The sequence below is a fragment of the Sturnus vulgaris genome, chromosome 7, assembly GCF_052056855.1.
Source record: "Sturnus vulgaris isolate bStuVul1 chromosome 7, bStuVul1.hap1, whole genome shotgun sequence".
Classification (NCBI taxonomy): domain Eukaryota; kingdom Metazoa; phylum Chordata; class Aves; order Passeriformes; family Sturnidae; genus Sturnus; species Sturnus vulgaris.
The window spans coordinates 10,577,345-10,603,550 of NC_142249.1; the positions used below are offsets into that span (position 1 = coordinate 10,577,345).

At 38.8% G+C, this 26,206-nt stretch overlaps 1 protein-coding gene across 1 annotated transcript in view; it reads right to left on the reverse strand.

Annotated features, from left to right (window-relative positions):
- Positions 1-4,081: 4,081 nt before the first annotated feature.
- Positions 4,082-26,206, reverse strand: part of COL5A2 (collagen type V alpha 2 chain) — a 96,557-nt gene continuing 74,432 nt past the window's right edge. The window contains exons 24-54 of the mRNA XM_088167773.1: positions 26,079-26,132; positions 25,276-25,374; positions 24,556-24,609; positions 23,960-24,058; positions 23,808-23,861; positions 23,657-23,710; positions 23,099-23,152; positions 22,489-22,542; positions 22,111-22,155; positions 21,574-21,672; positions 20,708-20,815; positions 20,530-20,583; positions 18,986-19,039; positions 18,811-18,864; positions 17,737-17,790; positions 16,868-16,975; positions 16,707-16,760; positions 16,454-16,507; positions 15,252-15,413; positions 15,053-15,160; positions 14,071-14,178; positions 13,866-13,919; positions 13,431-13,538; positions 13,280-13,333; positions 11,953-12,060; positions 11,041-11,094; positions 10,663-10,770; positions 8,856-9,147; positions 8,509-8,696; positions 6,527-6,751; positions 4,082-5,704 (exon numbers count right to left, since the gene is read on the reverse strand). Of these exons, the coding sequence (XP_088023899.1) occupies positions 5,558-5,704; positions 6,527-6,751; positions 8,509-8,696; positions 8,856-9,147; positions 10,663-10,770; positions 11,041-11,094; positions 11,953-12,060; positions 13,280-13,333; positions 13,431-13,538; positions 13,866-13,919; positions 14,071-14,178; positions 15,053-15,160; positions 15,252-15,413; positions 16,454-16,507; positions 16,707-16,760; positions 16,868-16,975; positions 17,737-17,790; positions 18,811-18,864; positions 18,986-19,039; positions 20,530-20,583; positions 20,708-20,815; positions 21,574-21,672; positions 22,111-22,155; positions 22,489-22,542; positions 23,099-23,152; positions 23,657-23,710; positions 23,808-23,861; positions 23,960-24,058; positions 24,556-24,609; positions 25,276-25,374; positions 26,079-26,132 (2,922 nt within the window). The 3' untranslated portion in view covers positions 4,082-5,557. The remainder of the gene's footprint in view (positions 5,705-6,526; positions 6,752-8,508; positions 8,697-8,855; positions 9,148-10,662; positions 10,771-11,040; positions 11,095-11,952; positions 12,061-13,279; positions 13,334-13,430; positions 13,539-13,865; positions 13,920-14,070; positions 14,179-15,052; positions 15,161-15,251; positions 15,414-16,453; positions 16,508-16,706; positions 16,761-16,867; positions 16,976-17,736; positions 17,791-18,810; positions 18,865-18,985; positions 19,040-20,529; positions 20,584-20,707; positions 20,816-21,573; positions 21,673-22,110; positions 22,156-22,488; positions 22,543-23,098; positions 23,153-23,656; positions 23,711-23,807; positions 23,862-23,959; positions 24,059-24,555; positions 24,610-25,275; positions 25,375-26,078; positions 26,133-26,206) is intronic.

The following is a 26,206-nucleotide window of genomic DNA, read 5'->3' on the forward strand; positions in this document are numbered from 1 at the left end:
TTGCTTGAGCTGACTCCTTCTGAGAAAGCCACTGATCTTCTGGATTTTTTCTATTTTTAATCCTGAAGTTCTATCTGGCAAAGCTGTGCTTATCCAAACTTTCTCTCCTTTCAGTATACCCCTTAGCCATGGACATCTCTGAATTAAAGTTTAAGTTTTGTTGTTGAGTCCACATCCACTGAGAAGGCAGTCATTGGAAGGTCACATCTGGAGGCAGTGGAGATGTGCTTTCTGTGGGTTTTTGTGAATATTCCTATTGTAACTTGCATTTCAGCTTCACTATATTTGTTATAACACGTCCAAGGTACCTGGAAAAGCCTGCTCACTCCTCTTTTCACTTTGGGTGCATCTCTAAAGCAGGGATCAAAATTCCTAGCAGGAAACGGCTGTCATATATGTCATCTGCAACAAAGTTAATTTTCTTCCCAGTATTGTCTTTGGATTTGGGATGGAAATCTTGCTGCTAACAGGCTGATGCTGTTGCTGAGCAGTGCTTACCTGAAGGCCTTGTTAACTTCTCATGTTGCCCTGCCAGCGAGGAGGATGGGGCAGCAGCAGGAGCTGGGAGGGGACACAGCCAGGACAGCTGATCTCAGCTGATCCAAGGGACATTCCAGACCAGATGGAGTCATCCTCAGCACATAAATCTGTGGTGGAAGCTGGCCAGGGGCCACTGCTCAGGAATTGGCTGGTATAGGTCACTGGGTTGTGAACAGCTGCATTCTACGTAATTGTTTTGTATATTTGAATTCTTTTGTTATTATCATTATTTTCTTTTCATTTTCTATCATCCAATTAATCATATATTTTTTATCCCCCCCCAATTCTCCTCCCTGCTCCACTGAGGGGGGTGAGGAGTAAGCAAATGTCTATCTGATGTTTAGGGTCTGGGTTAAACCCCAGCAATATGGCAGAAGGGAATGCTCAGACTTTCTCTGATTTTTGTGTTGAGTCACAGAGCTTGTTCCTAGAGGGAAAAGGTTCCTGATTTACAGTGATGGCTCGTGCAGTCATCACCATCTTCTGTCATTGTCATGTTTCTTTGTGGCAGGGAAGATCATACCACGCCAAAACATTTCACTGAATCTCTAGAATTGTAGTTATTTTCTTTTGTATACTTGGTTGGGTTGGTATCAGATTTTTTCATTCAGCTGACTGAGGCCAAAAAGCTGTTCTGTGATGATGTGAACTTGCTTGGTTGTTTATTTTTTCTTTTTTTTTTTTTTCCTAAATAAGGCTGCAGCCTTTTCTGGAGGATGGGCAGTAATATCTCAATCAAGGAATTAATTACTAATTTTGCAATATAAACATTTGATAGTGCACCACTCTCTGATACTTAAGCCAGAGCTTATAGAATGATGGCTTCTAACTCTACCAGCAAGGAAATGAGAACGTGCACAAAATAAGTATGGGAGAGGGAATCAAAAATGGACTCTTCAGCATCCTGCTCAAACTAGTGTTGCCTGATATATTTGTACTTTTCCAGACCTTCTCCCAGGAAAGGATAAAACATGCAATGACAAGGCCATAGTAGACGGATCAGCTCTCTCATATTCTGCAATACCATAAAACTTTTCAGTTTAAATATTTCCACCACTCTGCTCAAGTTTTCCTGAGCTCTGCACAGGCCATTGGCTCTCATATTGTGCCCTTTCTCCTCTGGCTTTTAGAAAAAGCATAAACTGTTCTTTTCGTCTTTTACTGATCCTGAAGATATTGCCTCATAGGAATGAGCAGCAAATTCACAATAAAATTTGCCTATGGGTCCATAGCTTCTAAGGCATTTCTGTTTCAGCTAGTGAACTGCTGATTTAGTTTTAGCTTTTGTCATAATTTTTGAAACCATCTAATGCTCTAATTTTTACCTTGTTTTCTCTATGATATTTGCATACTTGCAGGGAATCTTTTTTCCTTCATTAGCATTTCTACATTTCCATATAGTTTTGCTTTTACTTTTGCAAATGTTTAACTCTTTCTGGAATCCTCTCTCAGTGAGAAAAAACTGCCCAGTGAGTATTAAACCCTCAGTGTAGTGAGTATTTCCTGAAAAAGTAATTAAAACATCCATAGATTGTGTGAGTGTCTACCAGCTCAATTACTGTGCTCAATGTCAGGCAGTTATAGGAAATAAAAGAAAGCCATAGGGACTCTTACAACAATATTCTACAACAATAACAAAAATAGTGCTTTTTGCTCTTAAATTGTTTTTAGACTCTTTACTTGCCTCTACAGAGAAGAAAAATCTTCCATTTTCTTGCTGTTCTGTGGGCTTTGGCTGTGTTGTTTCTAGCTGTAATGCCATAACATTTTCTTTGTTAGATTTCTATGTTGTTTGGTACATTCTTCTACTGCATGTAGTAGTGCTGGTGCTCTACAGAACCTCTTTAGTGCTGAAGATTTAGAACTGATTATTTATCATAGCTGCAAGGAAGGAGTTTGGGAATTTAATTTCTAGATGAGCTTTTAATGAATTGTTGCCAAACAAATATTGTAGTACTGCTTTTGAGAAACTAAGAGAAGGTTTCTGTCAATGCTGGCAGTTCTGGAGTTTGTTTCTCCCTGAGGACAGGTCAGTTACAGAAAACAGAACCAACTCTTGTACCTCAAATTTAATTTAAATGCAGTGTCTGATACTGTATTACTGTAATCACACTATTATTTTTATCACCCTGAAGGGCCTTTTTTCTACCATCTTTGAAAGTATTTGTCACTAAGACAGAACTTCACTAAATGTTCCAGCTGACATTCACTTAATGCTACTTCATAAATTACAAATTATTAGCTCATTCATTCTAGGTTCACGAAATGAAAGCTGTGTTTACATGAGGCTATGCCATGGTGCCTGGATAAGAAAATGCCCGCCCACACACACACTTTTTGGTTTTTTCCTTCCTAATATGATTTTACAATACTTTGAGGAATTGATAAACAGGGAAAGAGGTGCAATATCTATGTATGCTCTAAACAGTCAAGAGAAGAGAAAAGCATGTCCAGCCACTTACATTACAGACCTCCTCAGTTAACTACCCGAGAGCTTGCACTTCAAAGCAGAATTTTCTTTAGTGGTTCTCCAGCCCTGGTTTTTACAGAATATTACCTCAGATGGCTCTCTAGTTACAGCTCTTTTCCAGTGCTCAAGGCACCTGGCTGAGGAAATACTGCACACTTCATATGGTGATAGAGATGCAAAGGGAGACTTGAAAAGAAAAGGTATTTTTCACAATCAAATACTCTTCTCCTTCAACAATCCTTACAAACTATTTATACCAAACATGGATTATAATACTCTATTGATTAAAATTAGAGATCAAAACTAAATTCCAAACATAAACCTGTCCTCCAACTGTTATTCATTTTGTGCTTATGGATGAATGTGTGTAGAGATATGACCACAGCCACCTTTGCTTTAACATACTGCAGCAAGCCTTTACACTGCAGCTTGAAATTAATGTTATCTAAAACTTCTCTAGGAGCCAGCATGGTAAGTTCACCCCTGAGTCACATTTTTATAGAAATTATTTCATGCCAGTAAGAAAGAAACCATAAAGTTCCTGCATGGGCAGTAAAAACAAACAAATAACATCAGCATAAACCTGTCAACTTCCCAGTCCTTGCCTCTCCTGCAGGGACATGCATTTGGACAAGCTGGAAACCTGCAAAGCCTCTGCCCCCTCAGAAGGGAGAAAGGAAGGGAAATTCTTGCCTGCTTCGCTACAAATGCAGCTTTATGGCTTGTCTCCTTTCAGTGTTAACTCCCATTGCCACTATGGCCAAATTGGAATTGGCCAAATCACATTTAGTTCTTGAATAAAAACTCTCTCTGGAATCTCAAACAATATTATTTAGGCAGCTTTTTTAGGCCTGCTGATTTCCTTCATACACTGACACCTACTTGAAAAACTGACACAGAAGGTGCTTTACAAATACTCCTATCTTCAAAATATTTCACAATGCCTTGCAAATGATTTATGCAAACAGTAACCAAACAACAATTAAATACTTCTATTTTTAATTTCCTGGGAATGAACTGATATGGAATGAACACACTGGAAGGAGTTTTACAAAAAGGAAACCACTTACATAGCGAGAAGCATGTATTTAATTAAATGCTTTGCAAAGATACATGAAAAAAGCTATGTGCATGACTTTCTTTAGGGAGAGCCCCAGCTGTTTATTTTTTTTTTTTAAAGGAACAAACGAAAAACGTGGAGAGCACAGATGCAGTAAAGAAACAAAAACCCTAAGTTTGTACCCACATACTTTACAAAATAAAGCATGTTGGAGGTACAAAACATTCTATATACTGAATGACCAACAAATAAATGCACTGTAACATTGTTCTCTCAAACACTGTAAGCCTAACAGCTAAGCTCTGAGCATGACATTGACAGTAGGCATCTTTATTTCATCAGCCTTCTAGAAAGTCATTTAGCACCATCACTTTGTTGCTTTTTTTTGCCCTGCCTATCTCCTATCTTGAAATAACAACAGAAGCATAGCACCTTTTAATATCTAAAATAAAACCAGGAATATTAATTGCATCCCAACTTCCAGAGATGAGGTAGCTCATGCTAAGAAACGATGGAACTTTCCTGCCTTGACAACTCAAGGCCAGTAAGTCAAATTACTGGTGATGCATGTCTGGATGTCAGCTAAAACCAAGGAATTTCTAAACTTTCTTTATTAGCAATTGGTCTGGCATACATATGAATGGTCTGCAACACACAGAAATTGGCACCATATATAAGACATCTGTATAATTTGATATGTAATGGCTTCTTAGATGGGCAAATATTGGAAAATCAACAAGTATTGGGTTTAAGACGCATTTTGAAGATTAAGGATAATTTAATGGAATTACACAGATACATCGTGAGAAGTGAAATCTAGCCATAAAAGTTAAGATATGGGACACCCCTACTGAAAACTCATATTTACCCCAGTAATGTTTTTACTTCATAAATTAACCATGGCTACGGATCACTCTTCCAAGCAGACTTACATAGAAAAGTGCAAGAAAAACAATGCCAAATTAAGATGGTCTTGTCTGAAGAGATTTTCTTCTACAAAAGACACAGATTTCTGTGAATGGCAACCACAGGAACACAAACTGGGGTAGAGGGAGTAGGTATGATTGAATTATAGCCAAAGGTTCACAAAAGTGCTCTACTTTTCTGTTATTCAGTACACATCAAAGCAAAAGAAATAATCATTAGAGCTTTACATAGTTCCACATTAAACCTATCTATTTTGAATACCTGGAAATGTCAAAATAATTTGAAACAAAACCGAGGAAAATGATTCATATTACTTTTAGAAGGTGGTCATCAATCCTCTTAAAATGGTACTAAAAAGTTGGTTTCAATCATTGAAAACGGAAGGTTTGTAAGTAAAATAAATATTCAAAAGGAGGCCGGGCATTTAGAAAGAGCTGTATATACAATGCTGATCCAGTATCAGCCATTACTTCAAGAGTCTCAGGATTAACTTCAATCAGTCTAAGTTCATGTTTAATTGCTGCTGTTGCTGGGTAGTGGGTTATATTCCCCCCTTGCTCTTACACAAAGCAAACTGGCCCAATTTCAATTCCAAATTCCTGGTCGGTGCTGCCAATGTCCACCGGTGCAATATCGATGATGGGTAAGCGTGCCACGTTCTGCGTTCTGTACTCAAAAACAGTCTTGCCCACATTCCCATTACGTTTCTAGAGGGAAAAGAAGAAAAAAAAAATTAAAATTAGGCCAGAGCTCATTAGCCAAAACCAGCCTGAAGTGCAAGTGGTGAGTCAGTTGTCTGATTGTTCAGGAGGGCGTCACTGCAACTTTGCTGACTAACAACACTGTCTGCACTGTACCCGGGTTATTTTGAAATGTCTCTAATGAGTATATCTATCAGAGCTAATTTTTCTCTTATGCTATGAAATTTTTCTCTATGTGTTAATAATATGTGCCATCAGCTGTAATTGTGGCTTACTTTAAAGCACAGAGAGTACTTAACTTACTTCAGGTGCAAGGCTAGATTCAGGAATATTTGCCAGTATGTTGGTCTTGGCTGAAACTGCTTTTGAACATAAAAAAATCTACTGCTTGCTGGTTTCTGTGCCCACCACGAAACTTTAGGGAGAGTTTTCCTTTCCAGCTCAGTCACAGTACCAGTGAGTTTCCTCCACAGTACTGCTTGCAATATTTTTGCTCATCTGACAGACAAAAGTTTGTGGTTATCTCACCAGTTTGTGTGATTCCACTCAGAGCTAATAAGTACTGGGAACTGCAAAATGCTAAGATATGTATATCCGTATGCTCACTAAGAAGGAATTTTCAAACAGCCTCTAAACTGTTATGTGAACTCTGTTATGTGAAGCTAGAATTATAGCAAAAACCCTGTTCACTCAGTAACTTCTACAATTCATTATAAAATCCTGCAGCATTTTAATTACTTCCTTGTGTGGGCTTTTTTTTCCTAATTCAAGACAGAAGTGAAAAGGTACAAAAGTCCTTTTCCTCCCCAGCAAAACCCCCAAACTTACAGAGCAGCTGTCGTGCAGAACAGTGTATCTGAAGCGGCTGTTTCCCTCTGCCTTGATCTCCAGGTCATTGGCCCCTTTCAGAATCACAGCTTTTTTCAGGTTCTTTGTCTGGTCATCCATGTACCCAACACTGTTTCTACAAAGGTAGGTGATGTTCTGGGAAGCTTCCTTGGACAGGAGGCGCAGGAATGTCATCTGAGTGACAGCTGTGTCCCCGTACACAAACTTTGGAGATAAAGAGACAGGTCAACTTACAGGACACTGAAATTAAGAGTTGGTGAATTTAGAAACATCTTGCCATTATTGTCATCTTTCAGACATGACTAGTAGGAGCCCTATTACATAAATTCTAAGGGTGGTCTCTTCTGTAATTTGCTGCCAGTTGAGGACAAAGAAATTTAGACATTCTGTAACAGGGAGAATTTTGGAGAATTTTGATTGTAATTCTCTGCAACCGAACAACTCAGAGGAAGTTGGGCCTCCACAGTTATGCCAGGCTTTGGAATGAAATCTACCTCATTTCCAAAAGGGATTCTTACATATGAAATACTTATATATGAAATACTAGAGGAACCTTGAAGCAGGTAAGAAACATCAAGCACAGAAAACTTTTACAATGCACCTGATATATCACCAATTTATTGTTTTCTGTATTGTATTTAGAAGTAGCAAAGACTAAATTTGACTATACAAAAATAACTACACATTTGCCTATGGGCCTCATAAACTAATCAATTGGCACAGGAGTTTGAAAAATGTTTCAAGAAGTGTCGCTGTTTCTATAAAAAACAAGCAATTTTTCTATCAGTAAAAGAAATTCTAAAATTCCTGAGGTTTTTTTTTCCCTGTCCATGCAGGTTCTGCTTTATTCATGTTTTATGAATCATTGCAACATAAAAAACAGCAGTCAAAAATGTCTAAAAATTTATATATTTCACTGAAATTGGTGAAGAGAAAATCTTATTCACTGGTACTGTCGCAATGTATAAAGTGTGATATCTCTGTTTAGTAATCTTGAACAGATTTATTATTTAGACTCCACAAGGAGTGCACTTGACTATTACATAGCTCAGACTATTAGTTACTAAATCTGACAGTGTTTCAAAAATACTGAAATATCCTTTTTTAGTATTCCTGAAGACAAATTGTTCCCCCAAAGAGCATCTGCCTTACGAACTCCTCTGTCTAGCTCTGCAGGCAGCTAAACATCAACTGAGATGTGTTGGGTCATGGGAAGACTTCTTGAATTCAGAAATAAGTGAAAGCCTCTCTAAAAAGCAGTCAATACCACATCTGTTCTCAGCTGTTAAAGTTCTGAACTGTTTTCAGTAATCCAGTTGATAACAGCATTATTTTTTACACACCAAATACTTAAAGATAATAATGCTCTATGAAATAATATTTGAAGATATTCTCTGTATTTTTGATAAGCTAGGAATAAAAATGGCAAAAACTAGTTAATAAATTATATACTTTGATCCTTTGTCAGGATCATTATGCCTAATTTTAGAAGTTACCATAGAGGAAGAACCCAGTAGAAAGGCAAGTGAAATTTTTTCTGCCTATAGACTGGATTCATCATGGATCAACCTAATACATACGATAACTATCATACTTTCATTCAAAAACAAATGTATAAAGTAAGTTTCATAATTTTTAGCAATATAGAGTTTTCTGAAAGGAAGATTAGAATCCAATTAAAACAGCAGGGATCTGGATTATTAGGGTATTAGGGTAGAAGTACAGTTGTTTAAGCACAAGATAGAGATTTAGTAAAAGACTGATAGAGAAGCTGATGTTTTTGTTTGGTCTGCTTCAGCCAATCATTTATTATATGGTCCTAACAATCAATTGACTATAAACCAGTCAATCAACAAGTATAATGCTCTGACTATAGCAGAATCTGCTACAGATGAAGTTCCAAACCACAAGGCAACAAGTTTCACAGAAGCCAATTCTTAACAGTGACTGTATTTATTTACCTGAGATCCCCTGTTCATATCAAGGCCATACCAAACAGGCTTTAAGTCAGAGGACTTGCTGGCCCACCATGTTTTGCGGGGCACAGTAGATGGGTTGGCAGAAATGCAGGTCTCCCCAGTTTCCATGTTGCAGTACACTTTTATAGCATCTTCAACACATCCTTGGTTAGGATCAATCCAATATTCACCTACAAAGAACATAAAACGTGGCTCTGTTACACGACAAAGATTTTTTTTTTTTAAACAACTGGGAAGGCATAAGCAGAAATATGCTGCAGCAGTGCAAAGCAGGCCAGTGAGGAGCTGGACAGGCTCCCAGGGCACGGAGCAGAGGTGTGAGCACGCACCGCTCCTCTTGGAGGGGTGGCACAGCTTCAGGTCGTCACAGGTGCGCGCCGGGTGTTTCTTGGAGCCGTCGGGGCTGCGCATGGTCTCGATCTGGCTGCTCAGGGACTTCAGCGTGGCGTGGACTCCTGGGTCTGTTTTGTTGTGGTCGTCAGGGGCTGCTTCATCTTCGGTGAACTCTGGTAGGGGATCCGCCATGGCGTCGTCATAGTGTCCCATGATGTCACCGATGGCAGCGGTGAGGTGGCCAGGAGGCCCTGGAGGGCCAGGAGGACCAGGCTCACCTGGTGGGCCCTAGGGATCAAAACAAAAAGGCAACAGAGGTCCAGTAGAGTAAATACTAGGCCAAATGACAGCAAAGCCTGCCACCAAAAAAAAAACAAAAACCAAAAAAAACCAACTTTGAGGCCAGTCACTCTAAAGCACAGGGAATAATTCAGATAAAACTAATTCACCTTTCAAAGAACAGGGATATGCCATGAGATATTTATTCGCTCTGCTTCATGTCTTCTCTGATTGCCTTAATGCCTTGTTCAACTTTTTCTTACTCCTGATTTTAAATTTAACAGCTGGAAAAAGTCACTGAGGAATGCCTTCATTCCCTTTGTTAAACCATCTGTACCTCCTTGTTCAGATCCCTGCCTAACAATTTTATTTCTTAAAATTCCTGCTTCCCCTAAGTTGCCTCAGGATCATTTTCCTGCGTGGAAAATTTGGGCACTAGAAACATCTTTATACTTATCCAGCACAGTGCTGACCACAGAACTCTTTCTGTAGGACAGAATCTACATCATCCTTAGTTGGAAGAGCAGGTGTTTTCCTGACCGAGTAAATTTTCCTAAATGGTGGATTGTGAGGTTCCTTCTGTCACCTTGAACTGGGACATGTGAGAAGTTATCTGTTAATAAACATATCTCACCCTGCCAGCTCTTCTCTGGCAGCACAAAGTCTGCAATGTACCTCCAGGTGAATTTTGATGTTCTGGTGCACCAGGTGGTGGATCAGAACTGGCCTTTTCTTTGAGAGTCCTTACTTCAGAACTCACAGCTAGTGCTCCAAATGCACATACAGAGCACACATCCAAGATAACACATATGGTGTCTGAAAAGTAAAGTCTCAACTTTTATTTCTTGCTTTTTGGTTCCAACTTACAGCAGCATGCAAGCCCCCATGGAAACCAAAACTAAAGACACTGGAATGTGATATTTCTTGCACGGTTTCATTACACAGAGTCATATTATATTCTTATGCTCTGCCATAGACTTTTCATACAGGTCCTGATGTCTGAGCAGAAGTGGAGATACTGATAATTAGCAGAAATTCAAATGAAATGGGCAGAATATTAGCTCATGATAAACACAGGAAATACAATGTCTTACCAGACACAAATTCAGCAAAAACTGCCTTTCCTTTCTTGCCCATTATTTTGTTCTACCTTTTCCACAAAATAAGAAATATCAATTTTTGAATTCTCCACATGACCACCCAGATTACTCTTTTCTTGAATTCCTCTATTTTTTAAATTTCTCTTCTTTCAAATAGTTTAACTACCCTTTTCTGAGTATTTTGAATTGGTACACATGGAATATGCCTGGGGCATTCAGCGAGGTTTAGGACTCTTTCCAAAGTGGTCAAAGCAGTTTTCATCAGTAGTGAATGAATGTAGTAGTGGATGTTTGTTGGAGAAACTATCACATTTTATCATTTGTCTTGAGCTCATAGATATTCAAGAAAAAAATGTGATGGGCTGTAAAAAAGAATCTGATTATTTGAAGATAACATTTTCACCCCATATTCCCATCAATTTACCTCAGGTCCAGCTTCTCCCACAGTCCCTCTAACACCAGGAGGCCCAATTGGCCCGAGTGGACCAGGACTTCCATCTTTTCCAGAAGGACCAACTGGACCTGGAGGACCCTGGAAAATATAGGAGACAGATGGAATGTATATTACCATGTAATAATAAAGTTTTACAAAACAGCCTATTATAAGCAATATCTTCTCAGGAAGCAATCTGATTACTTGTGCCTATTACCAAACTTTTAAAAATCACCTTATATAAAAGATATTAGGATAATCACCATATGATACCAAAGTCAATAAAATAAAAGCGATGCAGAAATAGACATCTGAGCAAAGAAAAAAAACCAAACCCCAAGCAAGAAAAACCTTAAAAGTTATACTCACCCGAGGACCAAATGGGCCTGGAATGCCAGGACTGCCCTGTTCACCAATTGGACCCTAAATAGAAGAGATTATCACATCATTGAGCCATTTAGAGCATATTACTTTAGTGTTTAGGCATTAGTGTGTGATAGACACAATTTAGTATGAATAGCATTAAAATGTACATAAACAATAGATGGTACTTTATCTTAATCCCTTAGTAACTTAATAAAATTTACTGGTTCTTGGCTGTAAAGCTGTTTCTCTAGAAAAGCCATGGTTTCGAGGTATTTATTATCAGAGTGGCTTACGAGAGAGTAAATGACAGTGCTATCACTCAGTAAAAAGGTAATTTGGGTGTTAGGGTCTTATTGTTGCTGCTGTTCCTGCATGTTGAAACTTCCTGAACTTGCTGTTCCTTGCACGTTGAAGCTTTTGCACAGCATCAGTGAATAAATGTTTAAAAAAAGAAAACAAAAAAAGCAAGTTTTCCATTATATTTCCATTCGAGTGACAATGAAATCACAAAGTTCTTGAAAATATTAGCAAGAGATGCTCTCACAGTCCTTTTGGGACTTTGCACTGGATTCCTTGACTCTAATAAATTCAAACAGTTGCTTATCTGAAACTACCAGCTTTTGCTACCATCTTGTGCTGGCAGGTCATTGACTGTCAGGGATTGGCCTTGCAAAGGGAACAAGAATAGGACAACACACATCTTGCAACAACAGGTTTACCTCATCATGCAACAGTATTTTAAAACTGCATTAAAAATATTAGCAAGTACAGACACCAGGCCACTCAAACTTCTTCTGGGAAAAAAAGTAACTAGTTTGCTGCTTTTTTTTTTTTTTTCACTTTAAATAACTATGTTTCTGATACAGTATTTAAGTACCGAGCAAATAAAATTATAGTAAAAGCAGAACAACTTACAGGAGGGCCAGGAAGGCCTTGAAGTCCAGTGAAACCCCTGTGTCCTTTCTGGCCCCTATCGCCTCGATCACCATTGTCACCTTTGTCACCACGAGGTCCTTGGGGACCCTGTAAATATCAACAATGAAATGTAAAATTCTGAACTGGGAAAAAAACTCTAACTTCAAAACTTCCTCATTTGCTTTTAGACACTGCACTCAGACCTCCTTCCCCTTTAAAGCTGGGAAGATGATGATGTTGAGGCAGCTCCAACAATCTTAATTTTTTACCAAAGAATAAGTAAATAATTACAGAAAACTGTGCTGTGCTTAAATACAGCTGTAGCAAATTTACTCTACTTAGATACATAATACAGTAAAAAATCCACGAACCTGTACTAATGATAATAAATAATTTACAAAATCAATTTTGCTAATATTCATATATTTATTCACTTTACTGTGTATGGCAAATTGTTTTTGTTGATGAGATTGAAATATTAAGGATATCTCACAGACTCATTATGATAAAGCATATTTTTGGTATGAAATCATCCAGACTGCATCTTTATTTCTCACGGCTTCTTTCACCTTCATTATGATTAAAGTACAACTGAAGTTACATTCCCTAACTACAAACAACAACCTTGCTCCTATTACTGTCACAATTGTTAGTTTTATAATTGCAAGCTTCTTACACTTATTCAAGAATCATTGGAAAGCATGGCTGCTGTTTTCAATTCTATATTTCTCAGCCCAAATCGCATGCTAAATTTCTCAATGTCAGATTCCAAATACTTTATCAATGGCATCATTATCATTAACTACTCAATAAACTTTACTGTCTCTCAAATGACATCTGCTTAGGGACAGAAAACATTGTTTTGAATTTCCCAAGTTTGCAATTAATCTTCTGTTCCAGGCTTGGACTGTAAAAGACTTATGTAACATAAAAAAGAGAAGTTTTGTTTATTTTCCTTTTCAGACTGAACTCGGAAGTTCATGAGTTGAATTAAGGACTTTTCCTAACGGGAACAGGTGATTTTGTTGTATTTCTGCCATCTTTATCTAAAAACATCCCTTTTTGTTCAGCATTAATTTCTTTACCCCTTATTTAGACCAGACTCCAGCCATTTGCTAACTCAAGTCCTACCATTATCCAGACAGCAACATGCTCCAAATAAAGAGGCTTCCAAAGCATTACTGGAGTGTCCAAATACAAATATCCAAATTCATGCAGCTTTGCAGCTCAGAACACAAAGTGAAGCCCTGCTTGGCATTCTCATTTGGGCTGAATTCCTCACACACTCTCCTCAGTGTGGTCACCACAGTGACCATGGGCAACTTACAGGCAAACCTCTTTTTCCTGCACGACCTGGGGGACCCATTGGACCTCGGGAACCCTACAAAGATTGTACACAGAAAGAATGTGAGGCAATGCATGAAAACCATACACAACAGTTTTTGATAAAGAGTATTTTTTTAAAAAGCCTCACTTACAGTTTCTCCTCTTTGACCTGCATCTCCTGGAGGGCCAACAGGACCTGGAGTTCCTGGACCTCCTGGAGAACCAGGTAATCCTGCAGGGCCAGGTTCACCACGATCACCCTGCAAAGCAGAATTTCAACTGTTTATCTAAAGAGAACTGGTCTAGACCAAAGCAACAAAATTTTAGCACTGCCAGTCTATTTTTGAGCTACTGCAACCTACAAAGATATTCCTGCTATAAGAACTCAAATCTGAGTTTGTGGAGGCAGATGTTCTCAGCCTCTTAGCCAGGCATCCTCAGCTTTGAGAGGTACTATATTCAAAGCTGTGATACACTTTCAGAACAAGCTCTCCATCTAGGTTAACTGAATTAAAAGAAAATCTACAATAAGTCAATAATAAAATGGGGATTTGCAGAAGAAAATTAAGAAAAGAATATATTCTTACACGTTCTCCAACAGCTCCATCTCGTCCAGGAGTACCGTCATTACCAGCAGGTCCCTGGAGTTATGGAATAAAGATAGAGCTATTGATTAACTCTGTAATCCTGCATTTCTAGAAGAATTAGAAAATTGTCCTCCACCTCTTAACTTCAAGTCAAGGAGAACGACCACCAGTCTTTTCTTGCATGCTACAGTGTTGTAATACTTACTTCTGGACCAGCTTCACCTACAGGCCCAGTGGCACCTGACTGGCCAATAGGTCCTGGGGGACCTTTGTCACCTGGTGGCCCCGTGGGACCTTGCTTTCCTGGAGTACCCTAAAAAAGATGACAAACATCATATTAAAATTTTAATCACAAAACAAATAAAGCACTAAGAACCTGCTGCCTGCCAAGCTATTCATTAATCCAGACTGAAATACTGTCTATATTTGAAAATGAAAAAAACCCCAATGTTTAAAAAAAGGTTCTTACAGAAATTGAATATGCATTTAATATCCTTTTATTTTTAAGAAATTACAGATAAATCAGTAAGTCTGATGTCATTATCTGCAATAGGTATGGTGTTTTAGATTTCAGAAAAATATAATGCAGTTTGAAATAATTAATGTGATTTTTCTGTTTCACCACCAAATATTGTTAGCCCAGAAAAATTTCTGGCCAACTTTAGCTATAAAGTGATTTAATGGATCCTCCATACCAACCCTTTTACTAATGGTCTATTTAAGTGCTTGATCTACTGGATCTTTAGGCTATCCAATAAATATCTATAAATCCGACATGAAAGTGAAGAGAGCTCAAGTGGCAATTTGGAAGGCTGTAGTTCACAATTTATGAAACAGTGATTACAGAGTATCTACTCACATTCAAGTGACCTTTGGGTACCTAAATGAGAGTGTGGGGTTGTTTTTTTCAGGGATCAAGTTTTAAGTAAAATAGGAACGTTTTAGACAGAAGCCTTAGTGCTAATTACTCACTTAATTCAGGTTCAGACTTTCCATTATGGCAGAAACAAAAAGGAAGTAAACCTTCCACCTCATGTACTTGCATGAGATTAAGTTCTTTACTATTCTCTCTCTATTCACTCCTGCAACTGGAGTTTTCCAGCTTCTCCTCATGCTAAGGAGCCCTACAGTGCAATTCCCACACAGAAATTCCCAGGGGGGTGGCCCATGTCCCAGCCATCACTTACTGCAGGCCCTGGCAGCCCAGGCATGCCTCTCTCCCCTCGCTGTCCTGGCATCCCAACAATTCCTCTCTGACCAGTAGTTCCTGCTGGACCAGGGGGGCCATCCGGGCCCTGGAACCCACAAGGAGAAAGCAATGTCACAGTCATGGCAGCTGAATAAGAGCAGGGCTGGAGCAGGTGGGGGCACAGTCCAGGGACGTACCGGCTGCCCGTCGTCCCCTGGGTCACCCTTGTCCCCAGGGCCACCTGGAGGACCAGTTGGCCCTCGATCTCCCACACGGCCATGAGAACCTGGATCACCACGAAGACCTGGAGGACCTTCTTTTCCTGGCTCACCAATAGGCCCAGCTGGCCCTGGGGCTCCCTAAAAAAAATGGAAACACATCATTACACTGGGCCCTTTTCTGGCCAGGACAATACAATTCTGAGGACTGTGTTTCAATTAACTATAAATGCACACTCTGAGGCTAACAAATGCAAATGAGCTAAAAGCCATCATCTCATTTATGATCAAATAAATATCTCATCAAATTAGATCCAAGCTCCACCCATGTGCCTCCCAATTTTCAATTCTGAACTCACATCTTTAAAAGACACTTTTTCTGTTGTTTCCTACTTTTTTCTTTTTCTTTCACCTCAAGTATATAACCACTGCTAGAAAACTCGCCCTTGCCCATTCTAATATCATCAAGCTAAAGTTCATATCCAAAATTTTCATTTCCATGGTACAAATCAGTGTTTCAACGGACTTTTGTTCATTTCTGAAATACTTTTAAAAGACTTCACATTTGATAACCTTACAATGACTGCAAGTTGTTTTTTTCATCATAACATTAAAAGGCATATGAAGCATGACACAGTTCTCTGTGTGGAGATCAACCCTCAACCTGACCCACAGCTAGTATTTTTTAATAGTGTTTCTGAAAATGTTTGAACAGAAGAGATTTTGTGTTTGCAGGTTTGTTTTGAGTTTATTTTAATGGAACTTATGAGTAACTTCACCAATGAGAGGGCCCAGTAGAGGCTCTTTCTTTTCCAAAAACTGCCCTAATTTCAGTCACCGCTAAAAGGACTAAAAAAAGCAAAATATAGAGGAAAATATAAGTTGGGCTTTTTTATTCCTCTAAGCAGTGAAGTCATTGGAGCAATTTGAGCTGCAGTTGAAAGCCTGCTTAACCCAATGGAAAGCCTTGGACCAATATCAGGCATTGGACCAAGCTGAAGACTTTGAAGCTTTACTTAATAATGCAAACAGTCGGTCACAGAAGTCAGTGTTGACAAACTGTTCTCTTCAATAGCATCAGGCTATAAACACTCCTTCACCTCTCTTGCTTTATTTAATCTTCAGATTCTTGGTGACCATTTTATAAAACATGCCTACTAGGAAAATGATAATTAACTTACAGTAGGTCCTGGAGGCCCAACTCTTCCAGCAGATCCTGGGAATCCAGTAGCACCCTAAAAAAAGCCCATTTTTAATGCCATCTTTATCAAAGGAAACACAGCACTAGTTACTTTAAATTCTTGGCTGAATCAGTGAGCAAATTATATTTACATATTGAAAAAATAAGCTGAGATAAGGAAAAGCACACACATTACATAAAATTTCAGTATTAGATTATCTGCAGTCAGGTCTGAACACACAATATCTACTTACAGGTGGACCCTGAGTTCCTCTACCACCTTTCAGGCCAGGCACACCTGGAGGGCCCTAAAAGGAAAGGAGAAAAAGAGGGATGATAGTGAACACCCAGAACTTTTAAAATTAACAAGATCAGCCTGTGTCACTGGTTCTGTCATGATTTTAGTCATACTTACTGGGGGACCATGAGACCCAGCAAGACCCTGTGGTCCTGGAGATCCAGCATCTCCTTTCTGTCCAGGTTCTCCAGGTTCACCTTTCACACCAGGCTGACCATCAGGGCCCTATAAGAAATAATATTGAGAAGAAACATCAGGGGAGAAAACACCAAATCTTTCCTAACAAAGTAATTCTGTAGAGAATTTCTAAAAGGGTAAAAAAAAAATACCAAGGGGACAAATCACTCCAGAAAATACTGCATTTGTTTAACAATTCAGCATAATCTTTAGAAGACCACACATGACATTTTCTAAATATTCTATGAAGCCAGTATTTCCATTTTAAATATTTTACTTATCTAGCTCACATTTTACTTCTCTTCAGATTTTCTATTTTCCTCAGCAGTTACAAAAAAACATTGTCTTTTCTAGGCTTTTTTTCCCCACCAAGGGAAGCAGGTGCAAGACTGTGAAAGGGATCCTGAAACAGGATATTTAGGCTGTGGGAAAGCTGAGTGTATCCGAGTCCATCTGGTCCATCACCTCATTCGGCCCTTCACAACTCATGGCACAAATCTTTGCTACCTTCTGTAGACACTTTTGAACTTCCCTCATTTTAATCTCAAAGGAGCAATATAACATACTAATGAAAATATGAAATCTGGTGAGCAATTACATAATCTTGACAAGAAAACCAATTTTCAGCTGTCGAGGGTGCTTATTGGCCCTTTCCTTCACTTGATATACTGATGGGAGAAAGAAACAGCTCTTTCTGCAGCAAAAATGTGACTCCCAATCCAGAACACCACAATATTATTCATAATGAAGGAAATGAAGTGTGTCAAAGCATGAGCAAAGGAAACTCATTAGTGTTCCAAAACACATACCGGAGGGCCAGCAAAACCAACGGCGCCAGTTGGGCCATTTTCTCCTCGGGAACCCTGGTCAGAAAAATTGAAATAACTGTATTTACAACCATCTTTCTACAGGCAGTACCAGTTAGAGTTCAATATCAGAAAGGATGTTAACTATTTAGTATCATAAGTGTCATTATACTTTTGTCCTATTAATCAGAATCAAATGATCTTTTAATCATAAAATAAAGGATGTTTAGCCATGATGTTAAAAGCTGCCATGTGTTCAGGATTACAGTGAGCTTTCAGAATTCAGAGATGGAAGGCTCAGGCAAGCATTAACACAGCATTAGGAGAAATTCTGGTCACAACCCACCCCTTCCAGGAATGGCCAAAGAGCACACACTTCATTCAACCTATCACTCCAATCACACTGGGAAAAAAAACAGTAGTTCAAAGATGTACTCTTCTATAAGGTCACAAAAGGCTTTGACTGAGCTTTCCACACAACATTTGCTTGGAAAAAAAGTAGCTGAAGGCTGCCAACTCCAGCACTCCCTAAAAGGGTGGAAGCTGCTCCAAATTATACTGGAAATAAGAGTGTTCTGATTTATGACAGGGACATAATCAATTTCAAGCAGTATGAAGGATCTAGAAGGGCTGAGCCTCTAATGCCCTAATTGAAGTCAACCCTTAAAATACATCAAATCACTAAGAGATGGAGGATGACAAGAGTTATATAACTGAATGAACTAAGGATTACCTCTGCACTTTGCCTATTAAATATTTGTTTATGTACAGTGGTATCTGCTAGGGGCATGCTCTTAAAAACATTGACACAATCACAAGTGGTGGCATAGTTTCAGGAGTGAGGTAAGTGAGGGTAGCTCTATAAAGTTTGTCCTAAAACAAGTATAGGTCACAGGAAGAAAATCTGGTAATACTTTTGCAAGTGCACAGCGACAAGTCAGAACTTCACATTTGGCTACAGAGAAAGGGAAAGGAAAAGGGGAAAATATATCAGCAAATAAGAAAAATGCCTGGAGTTTGGATCAGCGTTAGGTATTGTTAACTTATACCAGACAAAAACAAAGCATGTTTACTCACAGGGTTTCCACGAGAACCAGGAGGACCAACTAGACCTCGAGGACCTGGTTCACCCTTAAAACAAAATGAATGGGTTTTATTTCCCAAGTAATTTACTTGTTTGGTCATTAAAACGCTAATGAAGTCTGAAAATATTAAGAAACTTCAGTAGGGAATGGAATAAAAATCTATTTACCTTTTCACCCGTGGGACCTGCTGGACCCATTGGGCCTATTGGACCAGGGAGACCCTTTTGAACAAATTAAGATGAAAGGAAGTTAGAAAAGTGATGCTCCAGAAAAGGTAATTTAAAACTTCTCATATGTTACCATTCCCTTTTGCATTCCTTTGAATTCTTCTACTTTATCTCTGGAAACTTCTTTTGTCTTCCTTATCTAAAATTGACTTGCATTTCCTCTCCCAATGACCAAACTCTCCACAAAGGATCTGCTTTCCTTCATTTGCTCTTTCTTCTCTAAGTTCATGATCTGCTTTATGCAGTATTCATAAATAAGGACAATGATATATTTTAAAAAAGCCCCAGCTTTATTTTGCTCTCTCAAAAAAATTAAGTCTTTTTTCCCCCCACTTGCACAGAGGTCTGTGCTTTTTTTATGTTAGTATTTAACTTTTTAAATTAATATTCAAGTATCCATTGTTTTTCCTGAAGATTCATTTAGGTCTTACAAACTACTTAAAAATGTCCTTTATCTCTTCATAAGGCAGGCAAACAGATTGCAAACTCCCCATCCAGACCCATCAACTCCCTATGACGATCCTTTAGCTCACCATTACTTCACCTGTTCATTAACTACTGTAAGCTCTAAACATCCCTACAATGACTAAGAACTGCTCTGTATCTTTGGATAATGTTTGATTTAGATTACCAATTCCAGCTCACAGGTGGTATTTTTATAAGAGCTTCTGTATAGTAGGGTTTCTCAAAAAATTTTTTCCTCTTTAACAAGAAGTTTAGTCCAGACAGGATCCTTGTATTTTGACTGTATCTCAGATTTCCAAATGCTTAGCAGCTAGTACTCCAACTGGTTTGCACAACCCAAGAATCTCAATTTGTTCTCAATTCATGTAGAAAGTAAATCAACATCTGAGAAGGAAAAATGATCAGTGCATACAAAGAAAACCCAGTGCAATTGGGATGATTGGACAGTTGGTCTGTGCAGCAGAGAGTGTGCAATGTGTCTTGAATATATCTTGAGCAGACTTAGAGACCTTATTAATGCAATGGAGATTCAAAACTTTTCAGAAGTGCCAGGAACTTCCTGCTTATGTGAGGCTCAGTATATCTACAGGAATTTTCACCTGTGAAATCCACATAGACTGTGGGCCACTCGATGCAGAGAATAAGGAGGTATTTGCCTTAGTCCAAGACTGGGAGCTGCAAAGTTTGCTTTTTGTCTATTCATCTCTGCCCATTCATTTTTTCGTATTTTTCACTAGTCAACCTAGACAAATCCCAAACCAACTGTGAATCCTTTCCGTTGAGCTCTTAGCTCGCATTATTGATGATACCAAATAGGAGCTTGGAACACAGACACCCCAAAACATTGTGCACAGCAGTCCTGAAAATCTTGAAAATTTGGAGGGTGAGGTAATGACTGTAAACCCAAGACATACCACGATACCACTGCATAGTGTTTAACTCCACAAGCTGAGTATCCCAGCACAGTAAACAAACCTGTGTGTGAAGAGAAGTCTAAAGAGAGTGACAGATTTACTTACCCTTGCCCCATCGTTGCCAGCTGTACCTTCAGCACCTTTCTCACCTACACCACCCTATGGAAAACACCCAGAAAGTTCCAGTTATGGCACTGCATGCTGAGTGGGTCATACCCTGGAATAACTGCAGTGTTAAGGGACAGGTCATTCTACTCAAGAGGAAAGCAATAAACAGACTTACTCTGTCACCCTTAGGGCCAGGTGTTCCAGCAATCCCCCTCTCTCCAGGCATGCCCTGAAGGCCCGGTGGCCCTGGATCACCAGGTGTCCCACTAGGGCCTGGGCTTCCCTGGAACAAAAAACAAATTGTTGCCTATTCATCTGAGAAGCATCTTTGTCTCCAGGCTGCAGAACATGTTGTGCCTGTGTTGAAATCTCTGGGGTACAGTTTTAAGTAATAATTTTATCTGAAATTTGGACTTTATTCACATTCAAATACTTTTCTTTTCCCATTGTGTTACTCAGGAAGTTCAACTGTAGTACCATAGTTCTTCCAAATAGATTAATATTTAATCAGTGCATACTGGAGATGAAAACAGACAAAAAAAGAAGCTTGAGAATCTTTCTTCTTTGACCTGGATGTCACATAGGTTTAGTAAAGAAGCTAGGTACAGGTAGAAGTTGCCAGGGACAGAGATGCTCATGTCTGTTACAGGTCTCAAGTAACTAGAGGCACTCCCTGCTTGGCCTGACTTTGCTGGCCTAACCACATCCACTGCAGGTACATGCATGCAGGGATGAAGCTTTCAGCATTTTCTTTGAACTGCTTAGCTCTGCCAAGTGACTTTGTGTAAGCTGGCATGGCTCTTACAACATTGCTAGAAGGTTTTCTGCAGCTCAGAAATGGCTTTGCCCAGTTCTACTGTGAATTCTCAATTTAAGTATGTAGCAAGTTATTAATATTGTTATAATTGTAATTGTGTGTCCTTCTTTATACAATGGGGATACCTTTCATATTAATAATAGAAAACTCTCTCTTATATTCATGCAAATGAGGAGAATTACACATCACATCACTGCAGCAATGCAAACCTCTACTCAGTTTACCTTTGGGCCATCGGGACCGTGGCCTCCAGCCATGCCCTTCTCACCCTGGAGTCCTGAGGCACCTGGTTCTCCCCTTTCTCCTGGATTGCCACGTTCTCCCTATGAAATGGAAGATTATCATTTATTTACAAGGCAGGGTAGAAATCTGGTAGACAAAATCCTATATATACCATAAGTGCTGTAGAACTTGTGAACAAGTTCTAGGAGAACTGATTAAATAAAAACTAGCTTTGTGCTTTTACTGTTAGAGGTGGGGGAAATATGTTACTCAGCAAGCTAAAAACTCTTATTTCACAGCATAAATCAAATCATTTAGCAGCTAGTACTCAACAACACTTCAGGAGCTGCAAAATCATTAAATGTGATAGATTTTAAAGAAAGCATCTTAAAACATATTCATATTTACTACCATGTTTTTAGTGGGGAAAAAGGTCAAATACTGACTTAGTTGTTAAAGTTCATATTACACATCAACTTCCCACCTCAGAGAATATGAATATATATATGAATACTTAAACTCTGAAAGAAAACACTTACCCTGGGGCCCAGTGGACCAACAGCTCCAGGATCTCCAGGCACACCCTAAGAACAAAATTCACCATTAGAATGAAATCATTTTTCATAACTTCATAGTTATGGAAATGAGAGACAAACATTTTTATTTCCAAAGTACTGTGAATGTAGATGGCCAGCTCTAAATCCTATCTGTCAATGGCAAGAGGTGATAGTCTAGCTCAGTCCAAGAACACAGATTGTCATAATTATTTTACACCAAAGCAGTTCTTAGACAGCTTGCAGACTACATCAATCAGTAAGTATTTTGAAACAGAGTTGGAATTCAATTAGAGAGAGAAGAAAATGTAAAACTACTTTATAAATTGTATTCTTTTTAATCTTTTGTTACACATATATTACCTGATCACCTGGCTTTCCTCCCTCACCTGGAGGACCTGGTGGCCCAGGCAAGCCCTGCAAAAAGTAATTAAAATGGTCACTAACATGATAGAAAGTTGTGTAAATCCAGACTTAACTAGGACACCAAGATCATGAATGTTGCAGTACACTTAGTACAAGAGCACACCCTCAGAGATCCCCAAGGGAAAGAGTTGCACCAAAGTGTTTCCCCCTCTCTAAATGAGATGGCAGCCCTCCCTTAACATTTCCAGGACATCTCAGCCCTAATAGTAAAGTTCTATATAAACAGATATTGATTTAATTAATACTTCATTATCAAGACAATTATTTTGCTATGTATTTGGAAACTTTTTTGGAAAATCTTCAAATTAAAACTGATTAACACCAAAGCTTTTCTCAAGGGATACGTAGCTGATATTTAAGCCTTTGCCAGTTTGGTTTAGTGCACAGCTGATACGAAAGTTAAGGATCATTAATTATTCTGAACATCCTGCCTTAGTTCTGAAGTTGTGTTATATTATACATCACTTGACTGAATTTCTCCAATTTAAGTTGATAAAGACATGGCTGTTTATTTTTTAATTAAAAAAAAAAAAAAGAATGCACATACCTGAAACCCTGTAGGACCTGGAGGGCCTTGCTCTCCTCTTTCTCCCGCCAGACCCTACAGAAAAGGAAGCAATAAATAAACAGAAGAGGAATATACACAGACTCCACAATTTTTCTTTTCTCTGACTATGCATATTTTCCATTAGGCGTTTATTTATTATACATTTTTACTTATCCCAGGACAAGATGGCCTACCTAAAAGTTGTAATAAGATGTGAATCATTTTTTTAAATCCTTTCCCTAAAGGTTCTCTGGTAATAGGAAAACACCCAGTTCCATTAAAACCAAGAAAGACAGAAGACAGGAAAATTAACTATGATAATTTTTTACTCCTTGCACTATTTTTTGTAATGGTTAGTAAAGGAATTAGACTACTAATACATATATTTTAATACAAAGCTAGCAATTTTTCTAGAACAATTTTTTCTCTAAATGTTCTTGGAATTTTTGCTTAGAATCAACAACTGGCATGAAGGCTGATAAGAATAGAAGCCAAAAGAGCAGTGAGTAGATGGAGTGCCAGGCAGGCAGGCAGGCAGAGAGGTAAAAGCTGACTTACTGGTGGGCCAACAGGACCAGAAGGGCCAACTTCACCATCTTTACCAGGGGCTCCCTACATTAAAATGACAGAGGAAGAAATCTTGTATAGTGACACACACAACAGAAAAGCACCATTTTCTGTGATCACCACAAATAACAGCCACACTCACTCTCTGTCCTGGGACTCCTGCATTGCCTGCTTCACCAGCTTTGCCAGGGTCACCCTAAATTGCAGAAATAAAAATGACCAGGTTTAGATTGTTTTTTCATCCATTAAAATATACAGAAATGGTTAAAGTCAAGCAGGGATTGCCATACTCACACTGCTACCCTTTGGCCCAGGCAGGCCCATGCTGCCTGGCTGACCTCTGATCCCTATGGAACCTGCTGGACCTGGACGTCCATCTTCCCCAGGAGCACCCTGCAGAGATAAAAGCATTTTCCACGTTAAATTATAAATATATTTATTCACATGAACTTATTAACCCAAGAAAATGCTTGTATACATAAAGAAAATAACATTAAACTGGTTTGGGGCTTCACTTATCAGTCAAAATGTCTTTAGAGCAGACATAGCAATAGCCATACTGCTGGATTTACCCAAATGCTGTGCAATTATTAGAACTGATTCATGTACAAATAATTTATTGTGTCCTTAAAGCAACAACTAGAAAAATATTTAGTTCAAACATTTGACAGTGATGCAGCAGCTGGTAAGCAAGAGACACTGCTACACAGACAAAACTAAACAAACATTATTGGTACTAAATGTGAAGTTAGGAATGTAAAATGAACTATCAAAAGAGAAGATGAGCCTTAATAGATAAAGACAACTCATGTTAATAAAAGCAATTTCAGTGAGGTGGGACCTTCGAATTACTGTGACATTAACTGAAAAGACTTATTTTTGTCACTTACCAAGGGGCCAAGTTTTCCTTCAGGGCCTTGAACACCTGGATTTCCTGTCAAACCCTAAAAGCAGGAATAATATTGGTGTTAGGGTTAGGTCTATAATTCTATAACAATAAAGAAATATAAATAAATACCAAATAAATGCTCAATTACTACCATAGCACAAACTTGCCTATGTCAAAGGTCTTCATCCTTATCTTCACTTTACAGCTTCACCTCTCACTGCCTTTGATCTTTCTTCTTTCTATCCTCTCTTTTCTTGCTTTACACCTCTTGAGCTTCTCACAGGCTCATCTTTATTTCTGCCATGATCTATATCACATTTTACTGCTCCCTTTATCCTATTTTCTGATATTTTGAATTATCCTCCAATAATTTTCCCGAAAAAACTCCCCAGTTGATATGTACCACTCAATCTTCTATGTTATCAATCCCCAAGTTAATGAAGGTTGGCCTTCAATACATGTTACCTGTGGCAGCTGTGCTTTACAAACACACTTCCTCATGTGCATCAGATGTTCTCAATCAGGACTATTTCTCCTTTATCTAAGACAAAACCTGTGCTTCCCCAACATCATCAGGAAATAAAGGCAGGTCTTATGGCCTTCAGCCCCCTTGAAACCAGTCAGCCCTTGCATAACAGCTTCTGAATTCCCAAACATCCACTGCTGCCTTTCGAAAATGCAAGGTACCAGGGATTATAGGATACTGCTCTCAGTCCCTTACCCTTGCTCCTGGAAGGCCAGGCTCACCAGGACGTCCAGGATCTCCCTGACCTCCTTTAGGTCCAGAAGATCCTGCAGGACCACGCTCTCCCTGGGCTCCCTAGAAAGACACCAGCGAGCTGATAGTTAATAGCTAGAACAGTGACAGCAGAGAAGGTTAAATAAAAACAGCATCTTCTATTAAGGACCTACTTTTGCAAAAAAAGCTACAAATCAATATTTATGCTGTTATTACTTTCCTATTTATTATCTCTTCTCCCCAAAATTATTACTTAAAAGTTGTCTGTTCCTTAAAGCAAGTTTATATAAGCTTTTTAGCATCTCTATATTTTTACCAAGAAGTTAGGAATTTACAGAAGTACTAGACAAATGCTTGTGTGAGTCACTTCCCTGGAAGTGTTAGAGTAGTTAGGAAAGCCAGATAAACCCATAGTTTTTGAGGCACAAGTCTAGAAAATCACACCACACATAAAGAATAGGTAATTTTCCACAGAGTCCCCTCCTACACAGCACCACATAAAGCAATATAGTGGAAGAGGTCAATTCCTTATCTGTGCACATTTCAAAACGAGGGGGCATTAAGCCAGGGACAAGCAAAGCTGAACATCATGGGAACTGGAAGTGACTTTTCCCAAAAAATTTTTATCTCAAAACATTCAGACTCCCTCTTGGCATTTGTAAATTGGAGCTGCCTTTTTGCCCAGAAGCAGACATTTTTAATGGAACAATTTCTTTTTATATGTCCAGATGTATGAAGATCTAACAAACTATTCAATAAAAGACGGACACTTCAATTTAATTTACCTTCGGTCCAGGCAAGCCATCAGAACCTGGAAAACCACGATTACCAGGAGCACCCTAGGAAAAGCAGTAGATATGAGACATTTATCTTAATTTTTACATAGCTTATTACAAATAAAGGACCAGATTCA